The sequence below is a fragment of the Drosophila mauritiana genome, chromosome 2R, assembly GCF_004382145.1.
Source record: "Drosophila mauritiana strain mau12 chromosome 2R, ASM438214v1, whole genome shotgun sequence".
Classification (NCBI taxonomy): Eukaryota; Metazoa; Arthropoda; class Insecta; order Diptera; family Drosophilidae; genus Drosophila; species Drosophila mauritiana.
In genome coordinates this window covers 4805189-4829727 of record NC_046668.1, presented here as the reverse complement: position 1 = coordinate 4829727, position 24539 = coordinate 4805189, and the positions used below count along the sequence as shown (strand labels likewise).

At 46.5% G+C, this 24539-nt stretch overlaps 2 protein-coding genes across 2 annotated transcripts; one reads left to right on the top strand and one right to left on the bottom strand.

Annotated features, from left to right (window-relative positions):
* Window positions 1-6505: 6505 nt before the first annotated feature.
* On the bottom strand, window positions 6506-24217 carry LOC117137773 (neuropeptide CCHamide-2 receptor). The gene is made up of 8 exons (XM_033299395.1): window positions 23846-24217; window positions 11962-12594; window positions 10311-10530; window positions 10083-10249; window positions 9095-9288; window positions 8869-8989; window positions 7410-7814; window positions 6506-6613 (listed from the first exon to the last, which is right to left on the bottom strand). Exons 2-8 carry the CDS (start codon window positions 12276-12278, stop codon window positions 6574-6576), a joined length of 1464 nt encoding a protein of 487 aa, XP_033155286.1. The 5' UTR covers window positions 12279-12594; window positions 23846-24217; the 3' UTR covers window positions 6506-6573.
* LOC117137772 (uncharacterized serine-rich protein C215.13) lies at window positions 15538-18480 on the top strand. Its single transcript, XM_033299394.1, has one exon. It carries the CDS (start codon window positions 15649-15651, stop codon window positions 17698-17700), a length of 2052 nt encoding a protein of 683 aa, XP_033155285.1. The 5' UTR covers window positions 15538-15648; the 3' UTR covers window positions 17701-18480.
* Window positions 24218-24539: the final 322 nt, after the last annotated feature.

Sequence of the window (24539 nt, the reverse complement as noted above, 5' to 3'; positions counted from 1 at the left end):
TGGTGTTTTACCCCCACACAAAAACCACAGCGGAGACCAGCATAAAAATGGATTCGTGGCCTTCCTGTCACCGTTTCATTAAAGTGTTGGGTCTGTAAAAACATTGCAGCTTCTGGTGTCTAAGATAAGGTGTTGTTTATTTTCCATTTCAAAAAACATGTTTCTTAAAAACTGTCTTTCGGGGCCAGTAATGTAGGAGGTAACCTTATTTAAAGAGACGACGCTTGCGGTTCATCCTTTCTTTTATAATATAAATAAGGAGTTGTGGATCAGGGGCTTAGCATTTTTGTGGGCTAATACTATATGCCAGTTACTAGAGGAGTAAAACATTTTCATATGTTTAATAACAAAAATAAAAGTTGGAGTAGTTTTTAAACATATTTAGACTAGATACAAATACTTTTTTAGCAGCACTTAGGTTGAATCTACTCATGGTTTGAACTTGCTTTACATACACTTTGTTATCAATAGTATAAAATCAAAATAGTTGTTGAGAAACCTATTTCTACACGTACAATGGATTTCCTTTGAAAAACGTTTATGTACGACAACAGAGATAAATTAGTATTGTAGCCATAAATAGTTTGTTATTATTCATCTTAAGTATGCTTCTGTCGAAAAAGTTTTGTCCATATAATATAAGACACACATAAAAAATATCATTTGTGTAGCATCTAAAGTTCATATGCCTATGAACTCATATTTCTCATGAACTAGAATTAAATTTTTATAATTATAAATTTAATTTATTCATATATTTAATTTAGAGAAAGAGTAAGGGGTGTAGTATTTCAAATTCTACAGGATATACAGGACTATAAAAGCTAGAAAGTTGAGCCTAAGCTCAACTAATGGTAGATGGTGGAGACGTCTTCGTAATCTAAGTTTGTTTCAGAAAATTTCCACGCCCGCAATTTCCAAAATTTTAGTTCTTGATCTTATAATTTTCCTTGCCTATCCTATCGATTTGCTAAAAAATTTTAAAATTTGCCACTCGCTTCTAGATAAACAACGGGCATCTGATAGTCCAGCAACTACATAATTATTCTGTTTTGTTTTAAAAATTCAAAAGCAGAAGAAAATATGGGCAGAGCTTAATTCATATAATGTAAAACATCCCACACCAATGTTGAGATTATTAACATAGTTGAAGTTTTAATTGCATGAGATGTTTAATTTAAAATGTAATGTTTAAATCAAAATTTCAGCTAGTCGACCCGAAACGCCAGAAAATTGCCCAGCATCGGAGGCTTTAAGTCGAAGTTGTACTCGCGAGTCGCTGGCATATCTTTGAATTTGGAGTGATAATTCCTTACCTAAATTAAAGCATGAGCTTTGAGCTCCGCCAAGTCCTACAATTTCATTTGAACTACAGCAGACTAAAAACTTTTAATTTCTTTTTCGAACTAAAAGTCGAGCAGGTTAATACTAAGATACCAGCCAGCGAACTTCGAAGCGGTTTCTAACGCGAACACGCGTCCTGATTCGAGGCTGCCATAAAGGCAGCCGGAAGATAAGGCAACTCCCATCTCCCAACCCGGTCGGACGGCCTTCACGGCATGCACACGCACTCGGAATGGTGATGCCGAATTTCGTCCTGGTATCATCTTTGGCATCTTTTAGGGAAACTGATGGCTCGGCGTGACGCAAGCATAGGTCGCGTGCTGATTGAAACTTGGATGTCAGTGGAAAACCTGGCCGACGAAAAGCGATGGGGCGACTAACACTACCAGAATTCCGCAATCTTTTAGATTAAATTTTAATTTCATCCCTACGTTGCCCCCACCAGCACCTCCACCTCCATCAACGGTTAGTGGGCACCTTTTAGTTTTTCCGTCGGTTTTGCTTTTCCAGATACGCGCCACGAAACTTTTGTTTGCCGACAAATAATTTGGCTCGGGAAGTTGGCGCCTCGCTCTGGTTACCATCGTCGCAATTTCAGCGAGTGAGCTTTGACAGCCCCCAAAAGTTGGACATCGTGGGCTGACAATGTTTGCCGGAGCAGAGCTCGGAATTTTTAATGCAAGAGCAAACTTCAGCGCTCGTGATAATGTTGCAATTTGCAAAAAGCTTATAAATCGGGCTAAAAGTTGCAGGGCCAGATTTGGCGACATAGAAATTAACTCGCAACTATTTGCCAATAGCTTGTTTGGACATTGCTCATCATTATGCTAACAAGGTCCTTGTGCCCGAAGAACCATCCGCCTAATGGTAAGTCAATAGTTGAACCCCGAAACAATCGAATCAACCGATCCAAGGATGGATGTTTGCTCATTTGGACAGCATTGGACACGTCCTTGGATCCCCGTGGCCTGGAGTGTCAGCTGTCCGCGGCCATAAAAACGAGCTGCGCGTTATTTGCATACTCATTGAATGGTGAACGCCGCAACGAGCCTTATTACGATTGGAACACAATAAGAGTGGCCCATAATCGTAAAGAAGGCAGGCAATTCACTGGCTCTGCTCTGGTCTGGTCCTGGCAGCGGATCCCTCGGGTTCCGGCGAAGATGTGTATCGCTGGCCAGGGCTAGCAACAAAGGAGTGCGCCCAGTTGGGACAGTCCGAGATGTCGGAAATTAAGTGCATTGTGGCATGTCCCGCGCCGGGGAGAAGTTGAGATGGGAGCTATGAAGGCGCGGTTTCCCAACAATGCTCCTTGTGGCGCCCTGAGCTCGCAATCAATCGATGTGGTAGTTGGCAAGTTGGATGCCGTAACCGAATATAGCTTTAAACTGCCCAGATGCAGGACTATTCGTTACCCCGGGCGACGGGTGGCGGCAATCTGAAGGCACGCCCCTTACATAAATGGATTCGTGCCAATACCAAATATTTCGGGATGTGGGCCAACTTTGCAAGTTTGAAGTCAATTTAGCGGAATGTTGCCGGGACGAAATATGTGGGCCTCAGTGCTCACACGTGGGCAGGACCTTGGATGTTTGCGTTATTTTCCGAGAGGCCGGAAAGTTGTGCGGCTGGCACACATGTGCGCTGGCGGAATACTCGAACTCGACGACTCTAAACTGTCTGACTGGGGCTCTTTGCATTTCTGGCCCAATTGACTTTTAATGGCTCTATGGTGATGGTGATGCGATGCGGCTAAAACAACAAACACAAGTTCGACTGCCGTCGGAAAGTTTATGGGAATGCTAAAAGGGTTGCGAAATATTGAAGTATGTTGCTTTTGGGCGATATAAAGGAAAAGAAAGCCTCTTACTCGACCTTCTTTGTTTTTGAGATTTTCCGGCATTGCTCCCATTATTCGTGCCAAAAGTTGCTTCGGATGCCTGAAATCAGCTTGGAAGTCTTTTTCAAGTAAATCCCATTAATGCCGAACGCGGCGAAAACTCAAGCGGCAGGGGAAAACGTCCTGACTAATTACTTTTCATTTGATTTTCGATGACGCACAAGACAGGTGACGAGGGCACCGTTTCGCAAGGACGTTCTTTCACGTTTGCCCACACGGAAACGAGTCGCGGCATTTCCGGTTTCTCTATGCTAATCTGCTCTTGACTGACATTAAATTCCATATTTTATTCATTGAAAATGCATGAAAACTATGATATCAATGGTATTTACACCGCCAAGTGTCAAGTAGATTGGATTCAGCACCGATCAATTAACTCCAAAGGTATGTACATTTTGGCATTGATGTTTTCTGGTATGGTATTTGACCATCCGCCTGCTCTTAAATGTTGCCGCGTAATTGTTGTTCTTTCAGTGAAACTGTCTTTAAATAAAGTGCGTGTGCATTTAAGCCGGCTTTGGCGACGCATAAGCCTATTATATGAGTCCCGCTTCGCGACCCAAAAAACGCGCGAGATACCTTGCGCATGAAAAGTGTGCTGATTTGATTATATTAACGATGCTGAACAAGTTCCCTGGGTGATGTAAACAGATGTACATATATATGTACTTATGCATATATATTAAGGGTCAGAGTTGCGTACTTAGGATCGAGCTCAGCGATCTATCGATAGTTCGAGAGCTTAACTACGAATGTAGGCATCATCGTTGGTCCTACGTGCAAAAATGCGCAGTGTATTGGCATTTCTCCTTCCTAAATTCGTGCGTTCTTGCGATTTAATCCTAGCCTCATAACTTATTCAGTTTCCCCTTTCCCTGCCTCCCCGCGGCAAACGATTTCAATTGATTTTAATTTAATGGCAATGGCGAATGCGAACAAACGAAATTAGATACTTGCGAGTGAAATTCAATAAACTTGAAAAGGGCCGAAAAGGGCGTCTGGTTCATTTAAAATTCATTAAATAATCGCGATGATATATGGTTTGGGTAATGGCGAATGGTTGAAGCTTAATTCTGGATAATTTGATAGCCGAAACGCCAGTTTGGGTCCCTTATTAAATCCCAAGAAAGTACGGACGACTTGCTGGCCCACAAACGACCAGTGGTCAGAATCCAAATAAGAATTTACTAGCAATCAACACATTTGTCGCTTGTCGGTCATAAACGGACATGAAGAGTTGACTTTTCTCTTGTGTTAGACATCTGCTTCGACCTTCGTCCTTTCTTCCCTTTTTCCTTCCGCAGGGTCTGCAATTAACAAGGCGAGAAGACCCCAAAATTGGAGCCGAAACTGAAATGCCCTCACAAAATCTCACTTCAAATATGTCTTTTTGGGTTCAAGGTCGCATGGAGCAAGACAAGTATGTGTACCTACCATTTGCTCGCCTTTAATCGTATAATCCACTATTCAGATACTTGTGTTGAAGGGTATTCGAAATAAGATACATATTTTGGGCCTTGTGCGCTTGTGTCATGTCTTTAAGTAGAGGGTTCTCCTTAGCAGACTGTGCCATGGAATAACTGAGCTATTTGCAAGCATTTGCATTGCCGCCAGCACTTAAGTTAAAGGATGTCACCAATGGGAAGCATCCCTATCCGTATTCCAGCCATTCGAAAGGCGGAATAGCAGCCGGCGAGTGGGCCCAACATAAAAGGGAAAGTAGCAGCCGCAACAGGAAAAGCAATTGTATTTAGGCGTGCCTTTGATAATGAGGACTTATGAATGCGTGAACACATAAAAGATAAGATCCCAGAAGGTGGAGAGCAGACTAATTGTTAGTTATTAGTTCGCCATCGATGCCACGAACGTTGTGCTTTCCTGGTCCACCCAATAGATCACTTAGAAGCACTTGTAGGTGAGTCTATCGAGTCCTCGTGGACTCCTCCACGCTCGAACATCTCATTACGACGAGCCCACACATGAGCTTCCTTCCTTCCGCACGTTTGTTTGTCCCAGCTGAAGACAAACCAACGGGCGTGAATATGTGAATTTTTAACATTGTCTATAAACCAAATGACGGGGAATGTCGTCCGCAGTTTTATACCTTTTCCGTAGTAGGCTTTATTGGTATTGGGATATGAGCTGGTCCTACTTAACGTGCCACTACTACCTTAATGGCTCCCTGTCTTTCGATGGTCGTAAACTCCCAACTCAACCGACCCAACCAGTGGCATCCTGCTCAACCCCGAAAGGACAGACCACTCACTCACTGGACGGCGGGTGGAGTGAAATTAGCTAATTGTGCGATGGACATCGCCATCGCTGTTCCAAATCGGAGCCTAGTTGCCTGCGAATCAACGCCGCATTTGCGGCTGTAGCCGGTGGTAGTCGCATTTACCTTTGACGGCAGCAGGCTGCGGTGAACTCAGTTACGTTGGCATAAATCTAATGCCCTTTGACCCCCACAGTGCAGGACCGAATGATGCCCCATTTGCTTGGACCCGCAGTTCGGTACAGGGCCGGCATTTTCTGACGGTCCAGTTCAGATGTGATTTAGGGGGGGCGATAGGTCGATCGGCTGCTTGGCCAGCGGATGGACAGCATCCTTTTTTTGTGAACGAGGGCATTTTGAGGTCCCACTTATTGGATGTCAATAACTATGGACTCGACATTTGTAGGGACATCCTGCGATTGTGAGGACGGGATGTCCTCTGGTAATACATGCCGTGTTTGGCCAATTTACATACACCGACTCCGGTGGCTGTGGCCTGTGACCTCCTGATTGGCATGCCATAATGAAATTTTGCGTGTGCTTGGGGCCAGATTGTATTTATTGTCTTTTCTGGGCTCGTCCTGCCGATTTCCTTTGTCCAAATACACAAATTGCTTTGGTAGTGTGAAAGAGTGGGTGGGACTGGAAGGGAGTGCTAAGGGAGCTTGTGCATTTGTAGTTGTTTCAATGGGCCAAAACTTCAAAGCAATTTGGCGATTTAGCCATGATAAGGGTGGTTCGGTTCGGCCGAGTTCCTAAATAAATTGGAATATCGAAACAAGTTAAGGTTGCTATTCGCTCTTTAGGGGCGTTGCGGTAGCATACGATTTCACAAATTGGATAAATCATCCTCGCATTAGTGTTGAGCAATGCACGCAGCTTTCGAATTCCGCAAAGGTAATGAACCAAGATAGATAAGTCTTCAATACATAAAATGTTGATTTATTTGTAATTTCAATTTACACTTTTAATATCAATATTGAATCGAACTCATCCGTAGGCTTTGTACGATGGGTTATGGGTTAACGTTTCCTGGTGTTTCGGTACCGCCATTTAGTTAGTAGCGCATTACGCCACTTTCGTAACGATTTATAAAGCTGAAAAACGAAAGAAATTTATAATTTGCTAAATATTCTTTATACCTAAGCAGATGGTACATTAATTTCAGTATTTAGGTACCATACCTTTTTCCGTACGCTCCACAAGCCAAAAGGTCTTCGGCTATAAAAATGCAAAATATCCTGCGCAATATACAAGCTTTTTACATTTATGGAATCCATTTATTTACATTAATCTTATTCTGAAATCCGCTTAGCCTATTGATATATGCAATTTATATTTGGAAAATGAGCTAGGCATGTGTTTCTATATGGGATCCTAGCTCCGTAGCTTTAATAATACTATTTTATTGCACCGAGGCAGGTAATAACGAGTTACACTTAATGAGCTTGGGGACTTACTTAATTAACACATAATATAGAACAGGATAACATTACATTGAATGTGTATTTATGCGCAAAAGTTTGCTTGGTACATACATATATATATATACAGCGAAATGGAGTTTAGTGATGTGCTGTCGTTTGCATCATCCCATACCCTTTATCTAGTTACAACAACAGTAGGAGCAAATACTTAGTGATGCAGTTTGGTTATAGATAATCGTTGTTTAACCTATTGAACCTGGCGCGGATGCGATTTCCAAAGAGTCCAGCCATGCTGGACAGTACCAGGGGGATTGTGTGGAGTGCAGAGTGCGAGATTCGAAATGCGAGTGGTGCAAGCACACAGTGAGATCACAGGCCAATTGTTTCCGCTCAGAGCTGCTCGTCGGCCTGCAAGGATACCACCACCTCCTCCTCCTCCAGCAGCTCCACAATAAGCGTGCCTCACCTCTTTTCGCTCACGGGCGCCGTCCTCCCGCCGGCTCCAAGTCCGGAGGATCCCCCGCCCGCACCAGCTCCGTGGGCATTTCCGTGCTGCAGGGGCATCGAGTCCTGCCGATGAAAGCTGCCCACCCGACCAGACCCCCCTCCTACTCCACCTCCAGCTCCACCGACTCCGTGATTGCTGTTCCGGTGCAGCGAGGCCCGCAGATTGCCAGCGGTTCCACCCACGTACGTGGAGCGGCGCATGGACATCACACTGGTATTGTCCATCATTCCAGTGGCCGTTGAGTGCTGCCGCAGGTGCGGCTGCCGCTTGACGCAGATGCAGCAGAGGTAGCGATTAAAGTGCTGCCGAAACACCCCGGACACACAGTAGAGGGCCACGGGGTTGACGCACGAGTTCAGGAAGCTGCAAATTGAAAACACTCGGTCAGGTTAGTGCCAATGAACGATTCTAGTTTTGGCAGTGAAAAGGAGCTAACACATTTTTCATTCCCTGCCAGAGGGTATGTGACTTCAGTTAGATGTTTTCAACTCAGTTTGCGACCATATGGAGTATGATATGTTTTGATCAATATCACAGCCAAGTCGATATAGCCATGTCTGTAAGGTTGGAAGCGAGTTCTTCTACCAGTTACGATTCAACTCCAATCTTCGTTTGTTTCATAATTCCAAAAGTATTGAAAATTTCTGAAATTTATACCTTTTAGAAAGAGCTTGCAAGTGGTATGGAAGTGTAAGTAGTACACAATATCGAGAGGATCGAGAATATCTTTTGTACTTTGCTACAGACATTCAACCCAACTTATAGAAATGGATGCATGAAGATTATTCCCACAGCAACTTGCATTTAAGGAGTATAAGTCATTCGTTTGGGATGCGAGTGGTAGCGAATGTGTGGCTAGACCATTCCTCAGATGGTCTGTCTATTCTGTGACACTATACTGGATTTAACGTCCACCCATTTGGCCAGAATGCAAATGGCTTTGACGACGCGCGGCAGTGAATTAAGCCACCAAATTGCTGACACATTATTTTCGAGTTTTACTGCGCTAAGTGACGCCCAAATTGGTTTCCAGGGTAAAAGGGGGAAGGACACAAAATAGTGGGGGAGGGGGCGTACTGTCAACAAAAATAAATGTACTGGTAAAAGTTAGGAGAGTGGGGCTCGCATGCATAATCGGTTTTAATTTAAAATTAAGTCAAAAGCCAGGGGCACTGCCACGAAAGTGCGCTTATAAAGCTTTAAAGGAAACCCCCCTGAAGAGCATATGCATGCACCAAATCACTTCCAATTGCTTTTACGAATTGGTGTGACTCAGAGCGGTGGCGACCATAAATTTTGAACCCTCGAGGGATCCTTGCATGGCAAATGCAAGCATCGACTCTAGAAAAATGTCCCTCTGGTAGCCGAAAACTGCTGAAAACGCGCTGCTGCTCGTCCTGCTGCTCCCGCCACTCACCTCGTGCAGAATCCAACGATGCGCAGCACGTTCCAGAACTCATCGAAGTCCTCCTCAGCCGTTGGGTAGAAGTGGTACCACAGCTCGAACACGTGGTACGGGAAGAAGCAGATGAAGAACACTGCAAGGACAGTGTCAGCCAATTAGAGTGTCCATGGAGCCGATTAAGATGCGGGACGCGAGCAGTAGCACGACGGAGTGCGGAATGCGGAATGCGATGACTTACCCACCACGAATGCTACCACCATGCGCGCCACATGGAGCCGGGCTCTAGCCTGGGTGCGGCTCTGCATGCTCTGCTGCTCGCCGGGCATGTTGCGGGCGCTCATATGGAGCCGCTTGGCCATCATGATGTAGAGCGCGCCGATGATGGACAGCGGCAACAGGTAATACACCAGTGCCTTGCCCGCCACCATGAACCTGGAAGAGAGTTACCCGGAACCATGCAGATTATCAGTAAGCCTGGTCTGCTTTTTGAAGAAAAATAAAAGAGTTTCCATGGAGGCTGAAGGTCGAATTTTCAATTTCCCCTCCCAATAATGAACTTGGCGAACTCTCTCGAATATTCGGGCGACATGACAGAGTGTTAAGAATGCCCGAATGGACGACATTAAATTCCGCCGCTGCTTGGGAGAGCCATATAATCAAGAGGAAGGCGTCTCTGAACTCCATTTCCTCGCTATTTTGCGGCTCTTAGTGTGGTCGAAACACATGCCACCAAGTGGCATAAAAATAAAGCATGTCGGCATGCCGTAAATGAAAAATTAGCGACCAGTTGAGAGGCGACTACAGCTGCTCAGCTGCCCAGCTGCTCAGTGGCGTCCATTGCCCCCTCCTTCATTCAGGATCTGTGTAAATTACATCACAAGCAGATTATGTGGCAACAGCTGACGCCAGCCGCACGAAAGGATTTCCAGCTTGCGCCACGGCAGCTACATTGATGGGAAAAGGAATTAAGTTCAACTTGCCAGGCTGGCGAGCTTAAGCACGTCAATAAGGAGGAGGCACGGCATCGTGCGGAGGTGTTCTTAAGAGCAGGTAATAGCAGTTGCATCGGCTGGCGGAACTGACAGCTGGTGGGTGTTGGTGGTGCACTAATGATTAATGCCCTCTGATGGGAACGGAGGCTCGCGCAAGGTAATGGCCAGGCCCTAACATTTGACATATGGATCTAGTGCAAGTGAGGGCGGGGGAAGGCGGTGGTATCAACATACTTTGCATACTCCGGGTCGCGAAATGGGGAGCACACTTCAATGGTCATGTTACCGGTGGCTGTGAACACAGGGTAGGACTTGATGTCGGAGAAAAGAACCGAAGGCATGCCCAGCAAGATGGCCAGGATCCAGATCATCACCGCAGTAAAGACAGTGAGCGGCTTGGTCTGTTGGGGAAGGAAGGATATGTGTTAGCACACTCCGAAGTATCGGTCGACAGGGACTCACCTGGAGCTTGCGTAGCGGGTTTACAATGGCGCAGTACCGCTCGCCGGAAAGGGCGGTCAGTGTAAACACGGACACCCCGATGGATATGTCCTTGAAGAACTCGCTGATGCGGCACATGTTCCGCTCAAAGGGCCAGCTCTCCTGCGTGTAGACAATCGTGGCCACAGGTACACACACCAATATAACCAACAGATCAGCCAGGGCCAGTGAGAGAATGTATCTGGAAGTACACAAATGAAATCGGCAATGGGTTACTATCGTATAGATAACTGCAATTGAACCCAGTCGGTTTCGATGTCCTTTCACCCGGAACGAGGTGCCTTTGGCCTGGAATGCCTTTGTTTTTTTCAAGGCCAAGTCAAAATCCTTTGCAAAGGTCCTGACACCTACACATGCCATGCTACATGCGCCCCAACCCGTTTTTAACCGAATGCTGTTCAGAGCAAATGAACGATTGAGAGCAAAACAGCTTGACATTGACACCAACGACCTCCTGTGAACCAGCCAGGACGAGTGTTGAGCCCTCGGACGGGGGAATCATTAGAACTGCTGGATTTGGCTGATTGCATGTGACGTGAATTCCAACCTGACACGTTCCCAGTCATCGTGTCTAGACAAACAGTCGCGACAAAGCCGTCGAGCAAACTGCTAACTTTCCACCAATGGCAGGACGATTACGTTGGCCACCACAATTACTGACCCAACTAGTGGCTCACTGCAATCAGGCACTCCGTTGGAGTGTGGTGGCAGTTTTCGGGCAATCAATGCAAACTTATGACCACTTACACCTACAGATTAAGTTGCTCCAAAGCGAAGGGCGGGAGACAGTGGCTGCCAAACGCGGGCAATGGCTTCCTTGGCGACTGCTGTCAAGCCAACATCTTGGCCCAGAAACTTTTGATTTAATGTGCATTTCAATTTCTGTTACAAGCACAAGTTTCAAAAGTTAATAAACATTTGCATAGCAGACGGCCTCCAACCAGAGATCCACCGCCAGCTGTCGGGTTGCCTCTGCTTCGTAGTTTTCTTGTCAAAATCGAAAACAATAAAAATGGCACAGAATACAGCTTGTAAATGGTCAGAGATGAATGTGGAATCCGGCTTGTAGGACCACATTGCGTAGGGGCAAAACTTTTCTAAGTTTTCGAATGTTTACGAGCACGAGGACTGTCAACTTGGTAATCGAGATGAGCTAGTTGACTATCTGCGGATTCAAAGCCGAAACCAGATAATGTTTTTATTTTTCGCCGGAAATGTTAGTTTATTGTCGGAAATCGCAGACAACAGATGGCTTGTCATCACATTTGCTGTTAGCTTCAAGGAGTTAAAAGCCTTTTTTTAATTCACTCTTCGGGGCACGATGTTATTTGTACTGAAACAATAAAATGAAATGTAGCCTATAAGGCTGTCCATGAATTTGGAGTAGCAACTGCCGCCCTCCATCGCGAAGTGACGGGCTCATTTTAGGTCCAAATGTGCGACCACATAATATAAAGACATTATTATTTATGGCCCGGAGAGGGCGGTCCCCAAAGAAACAGACCGTATCAAAGCGGAAGACCTTCAATGGATGTTATTCCAGGGCCCCCTGCCTACTGCCACAGTGCCCACCTTCTGCGGGACCCCCGCAGCGCGTGATATATCCACTTACGTGTTGGGTATGTTGCGCATGGAGCGGTGGCGAAAGAAGATGATGACCAGCGTGCCGTTGCCCAAAACTCCCACAATGAAGATGAGCGTGTACAGCACGGTGACAATGTACGTCTCCGGGCGGTCCAGCACGGGCACATACGGTACTATTCCGCCGTCGGCGCTGGCGTTGTGGCCCATATCCAGCGCCAGACCCTCCTGCTCCTGCTCCAGCCCTTGTCCCGTTGCCAGGAGTCCGCTGTCGTTGGCCCCGTTGCCTTCGCCATCCGCCAGCCTGGCTGCCAACGTCTGGCCCACGTCCATCAGGGAGGCATACATGTTGGGAGGGAGGGGGAGGGAACTGCTCCTGGGCCTGATGTCTCAATGCTGTTTCTATGCGTGGCGTTTTATGGCCTCGCTTTGGCCACTTCCGTTTCCGTGGGTCTGCCGCCGTGCGTCCGTCGAAAGCCGAGAGCTGCAGGTTCTGCCTGGTCCTCTGCGCTTATGTCGATGATGTTGCTGCTGGTGTTGCCACGGGCTCTTGTTTTATTTTGCACATTGTGTTTGGTCGTGACCACTGAGCTCGCTGGGGCGGTTGCCCGTCAGCTTCTGCATGACTTTCGCCAGTTGGCGCCGGAAGCTGCTGGGGAAGCAACTGAGATAGGAAGAGAAAGAGAGAGAGCGGTTCCGTCAGTTCAGACTAATTCAGTTAAACTTTAATCGGTGTGCATTTGCCTGTCCGTAAAGCACACGATGCGCTGCGGCTTATCTACGCAGGCGAATGCATTACCTATGAGGCGCATAAATATCACGCATACGCAGCGTGTGCATCGGGGTGGGCAAAAGGAATTTATGACTCCGGCATCGGAGGCTGAACCGTGTCGTGTGCATTGTGTAGGGCCTAAGTGCGTATCGGCATAATAAAGAATCTCCTTAACATGCAATCGCTGACCATGAGTGCATTTAACACGAATTTACAACGCCAATAATCATAAATTTCGAAATATTCCCCCGGCCAGAATCTGCTGTGCGGCAATCAGGAGTCTTTCAAACATCCAATTATTTGTGGCGCTCCCTTCTCCCCCTCGGCCGTGATTATCTTTCACGCTCACCCGGCGCTTAGTTGCCGTTTCCGGACCCGCAATCCCACTAATACGAAAACATTCGTGCGGAAGCCAATACTTTCAAGTCGCAACCAAATGCGTTTATCCCCTAAAAAGAAAGCAGCGCCGAGCCTGACGCCCGACTAAGACAGACTTATCTGGGTTTATCTGGGCTGCTTTCAGCTTGCGAGGGTGTTGTCCCGATGCTGTTTCAATTTCGCCTCGATTCGATCCTAGCTATCGTTGCCGCTTGGTGAGCTGCCATTGATTTCTTTTTCGTTATTTATTTATTTGGATTGTGGCCTACGAGTGCGCGCCTCCCATTCCTCCCATGTCCCCCCATTCGCCAAATGAAATTCCATCAAGTTTCAGCTCGTGAGACTATTTCTGGAAAATCTAATCAGCCAGGCTAAGTGAAAGTGCATTCCCGGGAGCTTTGTGGAGTCCGTCTGGTGCATTCATTAAATCACTTATTTACGGGAAATCACCTTGCACATGCTGAATCCGCAAAATTAATTTGAATCTAAATAATGCATCAGCTATGACCGGAGGTCATGCATACTGTGTATTGCACCATTGCAGAGGGTATATTGATTTCAGACAGAAGTTAACAAAGTAGTAAATTGGGAAGCATATAAATCCTATATAATGTTATACATTTATCGCCCCATATGAACGCTGTGATCTCGGGACTTAACCTAAGCTAGAAAGTTAAGATTGAGCCTGCAGGACCATTCCTACTGTCTGAGTAAGGGGTATCTGATAGTCGAGGAAGTCGACTAAAGCGTTCTTTCTTTAAATATACAGATTTGTATTTTTTGCAAGGGTATCTAAACTTCGACTTATCGACGCCATCTTCTCTTCAGGTCGTGTATTGCGTTTTATCCATGGCCTTGCCGATGCCAATCTCTTTTGCCGAGGCATGGGTAATTTTTGGCAAATAGAACTCTTGCCCAGGCTTAAAGTTCTTAACACATGTCTTGAGGAGAATTGGAGTAGAAAAATCGTAACACATGGCTAAGCACATTTAATCGTTGGGGTCTTAGCTTATGTGATTTTATCACCCGCTCAACTTAACATATTTAAAAGGGTTACATTTCGAAAGAGCAACTTTTCTGGCTTAAAGTGAAAAGTCCGCCCTTCTGCTGACTTTTCAATGTTGTCCACTATAGATGCACTTCGCGAGTCAACTAAAAAAAGTGTCCGAAAACGTCAAATAGCTGCTGGCAACAACAAAGAATATGTCAGTCTTTTTTTCTAAATCAGCAAACTTTTTCCTTCCTGTATCAAACTTTCGGATAGGTTTTTCATGGGCAAAAGCGGAAAAGTTAAATTTTTCGCTTAGTCCTAGTCGTAGACAAGCAATTTCCTTTAAGAGGCTGTCCCATGGGATCACTGGGCAGGCAACGGCCATCAACAAGAGAAATGATTAAACTTGACTGACCAGACACGCCCCTTAATGTCGTCAATCGACCTCAATCAATTATACACCATATTTTTTATTTGACGTTCGTTTATTCCATTAGAGTGTTTTTTATCTGTATTATAATTCGGCGATGAGACTGTAAAACGCAGCTGAGGCAACCATTTGGCCTAGGAATAACATTTTTTCATGATTTAGCGTTGTTGTACGAGCTGACTTTGGTATGTGCTAGATAAAAACCATCCGTTAAGCAATTTCAAATGTCGGGACACTGGTGAAATAAGCATTTGCCACCCGCAGCCAGTTCCGAGCAGGGGATGTCTTGGATGCCCCGTTGCGAGCAGCCGCTTAGCGAAAGGCAAAGCCAGATATTATATGTTATCCCAGGGATGTATTACTGCTTCCACAGCACAGTGACTCCATATACAAAAAAAAAGTGGTTAAAAATGCGGTGCTCCTTATTCGAGCTTTGGATGCTGAGAGAGACAGGGTATGTACTACGTGTTAGATAAATCATAAAGCAAAAATAATTTAATACACTTGCGTGCTCCGGTTGTAGCTCCGGCGACGAGGCGTATGTGCAATGCGGCGTGTCGGTTACTCATTCGTTCTTTTATGAGCAGCCAGGCCGAATAATAAGCCTCCGAGAAAAGCGAGCTTAAAGGTGCACCCAAACTCCGTTAAATTCACGGCCTATCCGGACGGCACGACCCCACGCTCAACGGCAACTCATTATTTCCCCTGCAGCTCTAATTAGAGTCAAATATAACCAGGGGGCTTGAGGACCCCGTACGCTGGCCTTGGCCATATTTAATGCGAGCTGAAAGGTCCGCGAGTTATGCAAATTTGCCCCGCCCGCCGAACGCTCCGCACATTGACAAAATTATGCGCAATCGCGGGCCGGTCTCTCGGCTACCAACTTCCGGCGACAAAGTCAAGTCCACGGATGGACGTCCTGGCCTCGCCCGCGGGTCCAGCCATTAGTCGTCATTAAAGATGATTGAATGCGGGTCCGCTCTTGCATTGTATAAAAGGGGCAGACTCCTGGTGTCACCAGGGTGGGTAAAGTTGCCTGGGCGTCAGTTGGCAGTTTGGGAAAGCCTACACACCTATTCTTTCGATAGATACACTTATTTTGCAATCGTAGAAGATACCACAAATCTCTCTGCCGTAAATTAACAGTATGTCCAAGCGGGTGAGCATCCTGTTGCCCGACGAAATGCCTGCGGCTCCGTCACGCAGCAGGAGGAACCCGATGCCCAGCCGCACGCTCAAAAGTTCCATCAAAAGCGGACCAAGCGCTCGGACGCAACTCGCAGCGCCAGTGTTCGTGGTTGTCAACCCGGAGAGCAGCCAAAGCTCGCTTACCTCGGGTCAGCGGAACAACACCAGCACGGCCAGCAACAGTTCCGTAAACCAACGAAATAAGGAGGACTCCGCGGAGAGGTTGTCAGTGAGCGAGGATACGGCAGCCGTGGACAGCAGCGCCTTGCTTCAAAGTGGATCCTCAAACTCTCGTGATACAGTTGACTTCGATTCGACCTCCACCTCGATCAGGATGTTCCTTAAGAACACAGTGGCCCTGGTCAGGGCAGGAGAGTCCTTCACATCTGTAAAACATCTCTTTCACAAGTTCATCAAACGCAGCGGCTCTGTGTCCAATTCCAAGCCTTCGCTGACATCCTCCTGCTCCCAGGCGGTAGGCGAGGAGAATCCCTACATGAGCAAGTCCAATGACACGCTTCAGACGGACTCGCCCATCCGCACTACTGTGCCCAGCACCTCCCAGATGACGCCCGCCTCACACTTCTCCAACCACTCATTCAATAACACGAACTACGACCTTTCCAACCTCCTCTCTGACATCACCCCCCTGACTGGCTACACGCCAGTGGGTCTCACTGAGGAGGCTGACTACCGAACAGACACTTCCGCAAACGCCGCGTTGAACAGTGTGACTTGCAATTTGGCAAGCTCGTCGGGGAATCCTTTGGGAAGCGGATTCGACAACAGTCGCTCGAAGATTTCTACCGATCAGGAGAAGATAGCGGACACACAAGGACGCCCCGCCTCGAGAAATCGCTCCAGCAGCAAATCTTTCCGCCACAAACTTAAGACATCGCGCTCTAGTTCACCCAGAAAGTCGCCCAAGATGTCACCTCGAATCAAGCAGTCAGCACCTGCAATGGGGCCCATATTTACAATGGTTAGTTCATCTGGGCCTAACTCTGCTGAGGGATCGCGGCGCTCGAGCCGATCGAGTCTGAGACGGAAGCAAAGTCCGTTACCCAAGGTGACTGCCAAAATCTCGGCCACCTCTAATTCAAGAGCGGACTTGGCTAAAGCGACCAAGTCCGGGAAAGAAACCTCCCCCCGATCAAACCGATCAAGAAGGAGCTTCCGCCGGAGTTCACCCAGACGCCGAAGTCGAGGTTCTCGGGCGAACGCCTTAGAGAGCCCCCTCCAAAAGAGCGAGGACACCACCGCCAATGTAGAGTACGCCTTCGCTCTGGTCAGCCCTGAGGAGGCGGGGAACAGCCAGCCTGAAGAAAGTAGTGCCGGTGTCGAGGATGCCTCCTCCAGGTGCCAGACATACCAGAAGAATTGCAACTGCCACCATTGCCAGGACATGCGTCGGGCGGTCAAGAGGGCTGACTTTTTCAAATCCCCCGAGGGACAGAAGCGGCTAGAGGCGAAGCTACTGGCCAAGAACTTCTTCATGGACCTCTGCGTAGCGTCGGAAGTGCGCCGACAGGTTCAGTCCGAACTGCACGGGACCCGCCGTCCTCCATCAGCGCGCCTCAGTTACCCGGTGAGCATCTGTGGAGCGTGCAGGCTGAGCGGAGGCTCCCTCTCGTTGCAATGGATCACCCATGACCTGGACAGCGTGGACCACTTCGACGTTTTTGTGGACAACGTGCCGAACCGTAGTGTCTACAACCGGCAGGCCACCTCCACCGTGCTCGTCGACGTGAACACCACCGAGACGCACACGCTGCGCCTGCGAGCGGTGCCGGAGCGTGGGAGCCGTGGTCAGGACTCCTCGGTGGACAAATTCATGTCGGAGGTGGCGGCCGGGCATATGCGCCACGTCAGGCAGGGCCAGCTCTTCGCCACGTGCTTCGCGCACCTGGACGCCCGGCCGCAACAGCGTTCGCTGGTGGACTTCTGGACGGACAGCGAGTTCTTGTACATGCCCACCCGCGACACTCTTGCGCCTTCAAAGGCTCGCTGACTGGCGAAAATAAACTGATTTATGAGCAGCATTCCGTGTTGGGAGTGGATGTGCGGCAGGAACAGCTGCGTGGGCGAAAATTGATTAGGCTAATTCAGAAGTGATGACCAATCGGCGCACTAAACTCTCAGTGCAAAAGCAGTGGCCCGGCTCCCACCTGCACCACGTTTTGCGAGGTATTCAAAAGGAACCGTGGGCCTGGTGCGGCCATCAGTCAACGAGCAACAGCTTCAGCTGTCGGCGTATTTAAAAATTTGTTGGAATCTGGACACTCTGCCATGGGCCCTAAGCATCCTGCGTGTCTTTATCAGTGGCTTGCAGGCAGAATGGCTTGGACTTGGACGTGGGGTACTGACTGGTACTGACGTAGGCATTTCGCGCTGATCTGTCAGAGATTTCGGGCCGCAAAGTGGCATGATTAATTATTTGGCAAATATTTGGATTCCGCGCTCTCTGCTCGGCTGGCACCACCATGGAAATGGGGAAAACCAAAAATATGCGGACTGGCACTTTCATTGAGGGAAGAACGGGCGAGAAACCCAAACCGTTCAGTATTTTAATTAATTTTCACTTTCGTCGGACTAGTGAGCATTCCATCGACAATGTGATGGACAGCTGTGCCAGCAGTGCCAGCAGTGCCATCAGTGCTCCCTCGAGAACCAGAATCCCCTGGCCACGATTCACTGGGCGCGTTCTGATTGAAGCGTTTGGCTTTTACTTTGTTTTGGTTTCCCTTGGCGCGTGATTGGTTTCGAAATAAACAGGGGCCTACTTTTATTATTTGGATTATTTTCAATTATCGCTGTTATTTCCCGAAGTCAGCAGTTCATGTTTCCATCCCTCGCTGGATATATCAATACGTATTTATACGTATCTACATGTTGCCACGCGGCGGAACACAGTTTTTATGGTCGCATCTCGCGGCCACTTTCAATTACTTTTTATTATCAGGTCCACGCTCGCCCCTCAACGCATTTTTATGTGCTGGAAGCAGTTGGCCAAATATTTTAATTGATTTCATGTGGTCCCGCCAGCCATTTGGCCAGGACTCAGCCCGATCAGAATGCAGTGTTTTGTAAATATTTGCCTTCCCGCCCAGACATCCATGTCCGTGCCCCAAATTGTTTACGGTAGACTGTTTATGGGAAATTGCGTTGCTTAATGTCAGATCTTCTAATGGCCATGATGACGCTGGCGATCATTGCTCAGATGCGGAATCCTACTTAATATCACTACACAATCATCTTTAGTGTTTTCTTGTATTTTCGACAGTATATGTATGAGTATTGGCAAGGTGTTTTGCTTTTCCCACTGATAATTCCCATCACTTTTGGCTGTTGAAATCCCCTCGTTGGAATATGACTTCTTAATTATTAAGCTGGACAAGGTTTAGTAGCTAACTGCAGCAGAAAGTGTCAATTGCGATCAGGCAATATTTACTATAAAAGTCTTACGGGTTATACAAGTTGGATGTCTTTCTATTCTATCAAGTTCATAGTAGCACCTAAGTTAATTCAAAATATGCATTACAATTGGTATAAACTTTAAAATGTTGTATCTAATATAAACTGTAGCTTTAATTTTTATTCCACACATTCAAAAGCTGTTTTGTCATTTGAGTAGTGAGACAGTCGGTTGCGGTTTGTGGCTTAGCCTAAGTCACTTGGCTTAAGTCACTTTTGATCAGCCCAAAGTAAATGGAATTCCAACCGAACGGAAAAAATGCCGGCTAGTGAAGCAACCAGATTCAGCTACACGTGATGGAAATAAAGCTATTCCACACAATGGGGCACCTTGGACTCCTCGGAAAACATCGAATTTAAATTAGAACCTTATGCAAATTAATCATTTGTTGCCTTACTTAATTTTTTCGTTTTCCCAACGCCCCCCTTGGAATCGCATTATTTGCGAACTAAATTGGAGCCAGCGAAACGCACAATGTTGGTCCGAACGAAAGAGGTGGGACCAATGCGTGAGGCACAAAAAAGAATAAAAGATACAAGATACAAAGGTCTTTCTTGAACAGCTTCTCGGGATTATTTATGGCAAGCGGACCACAGTCCGTGTCCAGTCAGGCCCAGCAGGATTGAAAAGGGAAGAACTGAGAACGATTTTATGATAAACGAGTCCAGTCAATCTCCCGGCACAGGAGGCCGAATGAATGAAACCGAGAGAAGGACAACTGGCTTGTTAGTCCACATCGGGTAGTCGGGTACGGGTACTTAAGCTGGACTGAGAAACTCTGTATTCCGACCAGGTTCACCTGCCCTGGGCAAATACAAGATGGCCCATCTATCATATATTCTGAGGAGCAACTTTTCTTGTTTGACTAACCTTGTCAATCAAAAATGTATTATCACTCGCCTTTAACTAGTTGATTCCGATGTGACAACACTAGCAAAAACATGATTGAATTAGGGCCCTCAATCAATCATTCGGCCATTCCAGATTCAGTCAAATTTACAGCATTAGTAGCCCATTCAAAAAATCGCAGTCGCTGATTGTGCGGCCGTCAGCTATCATTTATCAAGGCGTCGAAGCGCGCATAATATCGCTCGGAGGATAAAAGGCAGCAAATGAGTAATGTCTTCTTGGAAGACAGGTGAGTCCTGCCTCCTGGACAAAGCTCGAGCGGCTCTCGGCTTGGCAGACAGTGCACGCGTGAGAGCCTCAGCCTTCAATGAGCATGTGTCGGGTGTCAGGAATTGACGGCTCGTCAGATTGAATCGTGCGCGTCGCTTCCTACGCTCATCTCCTTCGCTTACTTAATATCCTGATTATGCCTTGTCTTGCTCCCATCGGCACAGCTGACTGGAGCGGTAATTGAATTCCATTCTGCGTCAGCAGGCTGCATCCAAATGACACTCGAAGACAGGACTGGAGCAGCTGTCACAGTTTTGCACCCGTAAGAGATCCTGTGCGATTAGAAACCAGGAGGCGTCGACGGCGTCGTACCACAAGGCATATCAACTAATTAAGAGTCCGAGCTTCCTGTGCAAGAGGTGAGCCCAGCTAATGACCGCTTTACGGAATTCATTTACCGAATGGTTGCGGCACACGCAGCACGTGGCCCGCTGCATATTCATCAGCTAACAGGGGACTCCGGGCGGCAAGGACATCACCCTAATTATGCTGCTCGCCCGAGCTCATCTTCACCGCAATCAGAGCATGAGCCTGAGCACTGGGCCTCTGCAGCCTTATGGCCATTAATAACCAGTGCCGACATTAATCAGTTTTATGTATCAAATTAAGTCCGCCGCACTTGTAGTGAGCAAAAAAGCAAAAGAGCTTCGACTGTCAGATACCCGTCACTCCATTACAAGTTGTTTGAAAAAAGCGCCATCTGTTGATAATTTTTATTACCTTTAAAGGATTTTTACTTTACATTTTTAAGTGGTTCCCATCTTATGGGCATCATTTGACAACCTTTTTATATACCAGTGACATTTCTTGCAACAAATCAAGTTTACTCTTCTAACCTTAAAGTAGTTAAATCGTTGATAGCTCCAGAAAATGAAATTGGGAAACCAAGAAAATTGATAATGTCGATAACAATCTAAGCCGCTTCCTTTAAATTTCGGTCATTAAATAAAACTTGTCATGCAGTTTTAAGAGCTTAAGTCGGAAACGAAGTCGTACAACAACAATTTCATAAGAAGATTGGAATGTTGTCAGCAATTAATTCTCATCAATAAATTATGTAGCAATCAATGAAGGCAGGGTGGAAAACGTAATCTTTAAGCCACCCAGCCATTTGTTTCCAAAAAAATGTATAAATGGCTTTGTGTAGGCATAAATATCAATTTGGTGGGGTAGCATTGACATTTTCGCAACAAAAATATAATTTATTATTATGTACACAGCGTGAAGTAGAAAATCGAGCAATTCGAACCAAAGAACGCCATCACCTTAGACAGCCGTGCATACGTTCGGTGTTTTTTAAAACACCTACCAAAATGTACGCCAAAAATCTTCCTAATCTGTAGGCAATTAAATGTTCAGAATAAAATGCAAAAGTTCAAAAACTTGTAATAAGAGGAAAGCGGAGACAAACTACCCCTGGGAGCTGCGAAACGCCTCGGGCGGGAAAAGTTGCTATGGAAATTGTTTCTGAAAATTCCTTTGCTGACATTAATGGTTCGGCTTGGAAATCAAATCAACGTTATTTTGTAAAGTCGGAAGATTGCACAATTGGGCTCTCTGCTCTTGATGGCCTAATTAATCACAGTGCTAGGCAGCACTAAGCTCCGATTTTTCCGATTGGAGCTGAGCCTCAATCCTTGCATAACGTAGTCCATTAACACCAGTTTAACCCACGCAATATTCACTGTAAAAAGGATGTGGACTAACCATAATATTTGCATCTGTCATCACAGAGAATATGCTTAGATCACATCCATGGAGGCGGAGGCCAGCAGCTGACAACCGATAACTTTTCCGAGATTATTAATTCAATCCGCTCGCAGCGTCACAAGCGCACAGTATTTTGTCTAACATGAGAAAATGTGTCACACGCAGATACACTGAGAAGAATGAAGTGGGAAATATGTAGAAATATGTCTCATCTCAAAACTAAGCGGGACTGTACTTTGGAAATATTGGAAATCGCTTCAAACGCGATTGTAAATTGTATTTGTGTATTGATGTATTTACACTGATTTCTAGGGAACGATTTTCATCTCAGTGTTTATGCCCAAACATCATAAACGTATGATAGTCAAGTGCAGGCGGTTAACAAATATGGCCCTGCGGGCTCGTACACTCGCGATTTGTGGGCGTCGTGCGCCGTTTCAATTTTGTTAACCGCAAAACTTTTATGGCACCGAAAGGCGATGTTAGGAAAGGGGGATTGGAGATGGAAAGGGTTGCCGAACCACATTCACGCGGGGACACCTGGGAGAATTAGACGGCAGGTAGGGGTCGGGAAATTATAGTATAGACTCCAACGGATATCCTCTGCAGCGGAACTTTTTCTATTACATAAAGAGCGACGGTGCAACGCGTCGTATGCGTGATAATTTCCGTGGCGGCGCCACTCGCCACAAACAATTACAAACACAATATTACACAAATACAAATACAAATACACGGACTAATTAGCCATATTTATATTTATGGGTTTAGGGTCTGGATATCTGGCGTTGGCACTGATTGCGCTGCCTAATTACACGGCCATAGCTTCGCCCGCCGAGTTAGGAACCTTCCAGGAGCCCAAAGGTGAGTGACAACCTTGATGTGATCTTTGCTGATGTGGATTTGGCGACTGATTGACTAACGAATATGCTAACTCTCGGCCGGCATCCACTCCAATCATCTGGAATAGACATTTAGCCGATGTGACACTGACATGAACGAAATCTCATCAAATAGGTTTCTTTTTTTTGGGTTCGAAGGAATTCAAGGCAAGGCCCGAGTTCCGGGCACATAGGAACTGTTCTTTATTTGGAACTTTCAAAAGATTGCCTCAAATTCTTTTGCTACGCCTCGGGTCCGGGTCCAAGGCCCCGAGTGGTTAATTAGATTCGGGACCCCAGCGGCCTAATAAAAACATGGTGGAGTACAGGACCCAATAATTTCCCTTTGTCTTCTGACCGCCCAAGATACTCTGTCAAATTATGAAATAATTCGTGGCCAGAATTTGCTTTTAGGTCCGCAGAGGATTATGATTAATTCCAAATTGATTAGGGTGGTAATTAAATATATGAAGTTAGGAAATGATTTGAATAATTTTGATGCAAAAATTGAGCTTTACAAGCTGGAAAGTACCGTTGGCATAGACATGACCAAGAACAAGACTTATTAGAAATGGAAAAACCTCGCGGAAACGACACGTTTTGACGTCCTTTAATTAATTACAACAAACTTTTTCGCATTCAAACAAAGAGTTCTTGTTTCCCTCCTAAGAAAATAAACAATTTAAAATGTTGAGTATGCCTGACATCGAAATAACTTTCAACATCTCCTGAGTTTTTAAGAAGGCACGAGACAAGGTGGAAGATGGGGGTCAGAAGAGTAAATTTGATGGATGTTGATGGGGTTGGTGGTGGTGATTCATATTCTGGCGAGCACACATTTTTTGTTACCGAAACGAACTGCGTACTGCCAATCTCCCCGGAATATTGGACCATATGTATCCAAAACTCACCAGCAGGATTATCTGTCACTACTCTTCTGTGAAAAAAGTGACGCGAGTCAGCCAGGGAGGGAACTCTACCCCTGTTTGCGAGTGCCAGTCGACTGCAATTGCTCCGCGGCGTGTAACACTTGTCCCGAAACTGTTTGTTTGTGAATCAAAAGCAGAGACAGCTGCTCATCACACAATATTCCAAGAGTGTTTGGCTTTCAAACCAACGCGGGAACTATTTGCTTTGCGAGCGCCAACAGCAAACCGAGCAACGGTCAGCTCGTTTCAAAAGAACATAACTCCAAGCGAGTTCGGAATGCGGGTTTTTCGGTTTTGAAATTTCGTTTCACGACCAGAATGCGGTGTGGCTACCAAGCGAACGACCTCGACCGCTGCCGCTGAATCCGTGCACAGGACTAAACAGTCCAAATCGGCGGAACCGGCGCCAAAGTCTGCGTCGCTAATGGGATCCACACGAACCCGCGACGTCCGCAAAGTGCGCCAAGTTCAGTACAAAGTGATTTGCAAACGGAGTCCACCATGTGCTCCAATCTGCGCATGTGCTGTCCACCAGATAAAGGCAATCACTGATGATGATGATGATGCTCTGCCAATTCCCTTCCCCTTCATTTTGGCACCCATCTGTTGCTGGCGCTGCTAGCTAAATTTCATTCATGAGTACGCTCCTTACACCCATTCATTTGCCACGAATAAT

What these genes read in the sequence shown, in the direction of transcription:
- LOC117137773 (XM_033299395.1), bottom strand. Translation starts at nt 12,278, where the DNA reads ATGTATGCCTCCCTGATGGACGTGGGCCAGACGTTGGCAGCCAGGCTG. An exon ending in GGTGGTAGCATTCGTGGTGG is followed by an intron (nt 8,990 to 9,094) that starts GTAAGTCATCGC and finishes CTGTCCTTGCAG; the next exon opens with TGTTCTTCATCTGCTTCTTC. An exon ending in GCGCCCGTGAGCGAAAAGAG is followed by an intron (nt 6,614 to 7,409) that starts GTGAGGCACGCT and finishes TTCGTTTTTCAG; the next exon opens with CTTTATAAATCGTTACGAAA.
- LOC117137772 (XM_033299394.1), top strand. Translation starts at nt 15,649, where the DNA reads ATGTCCAAGCGGGTGAGCATCCTGTTGCCCGACGAAATGCCTGCGGCT.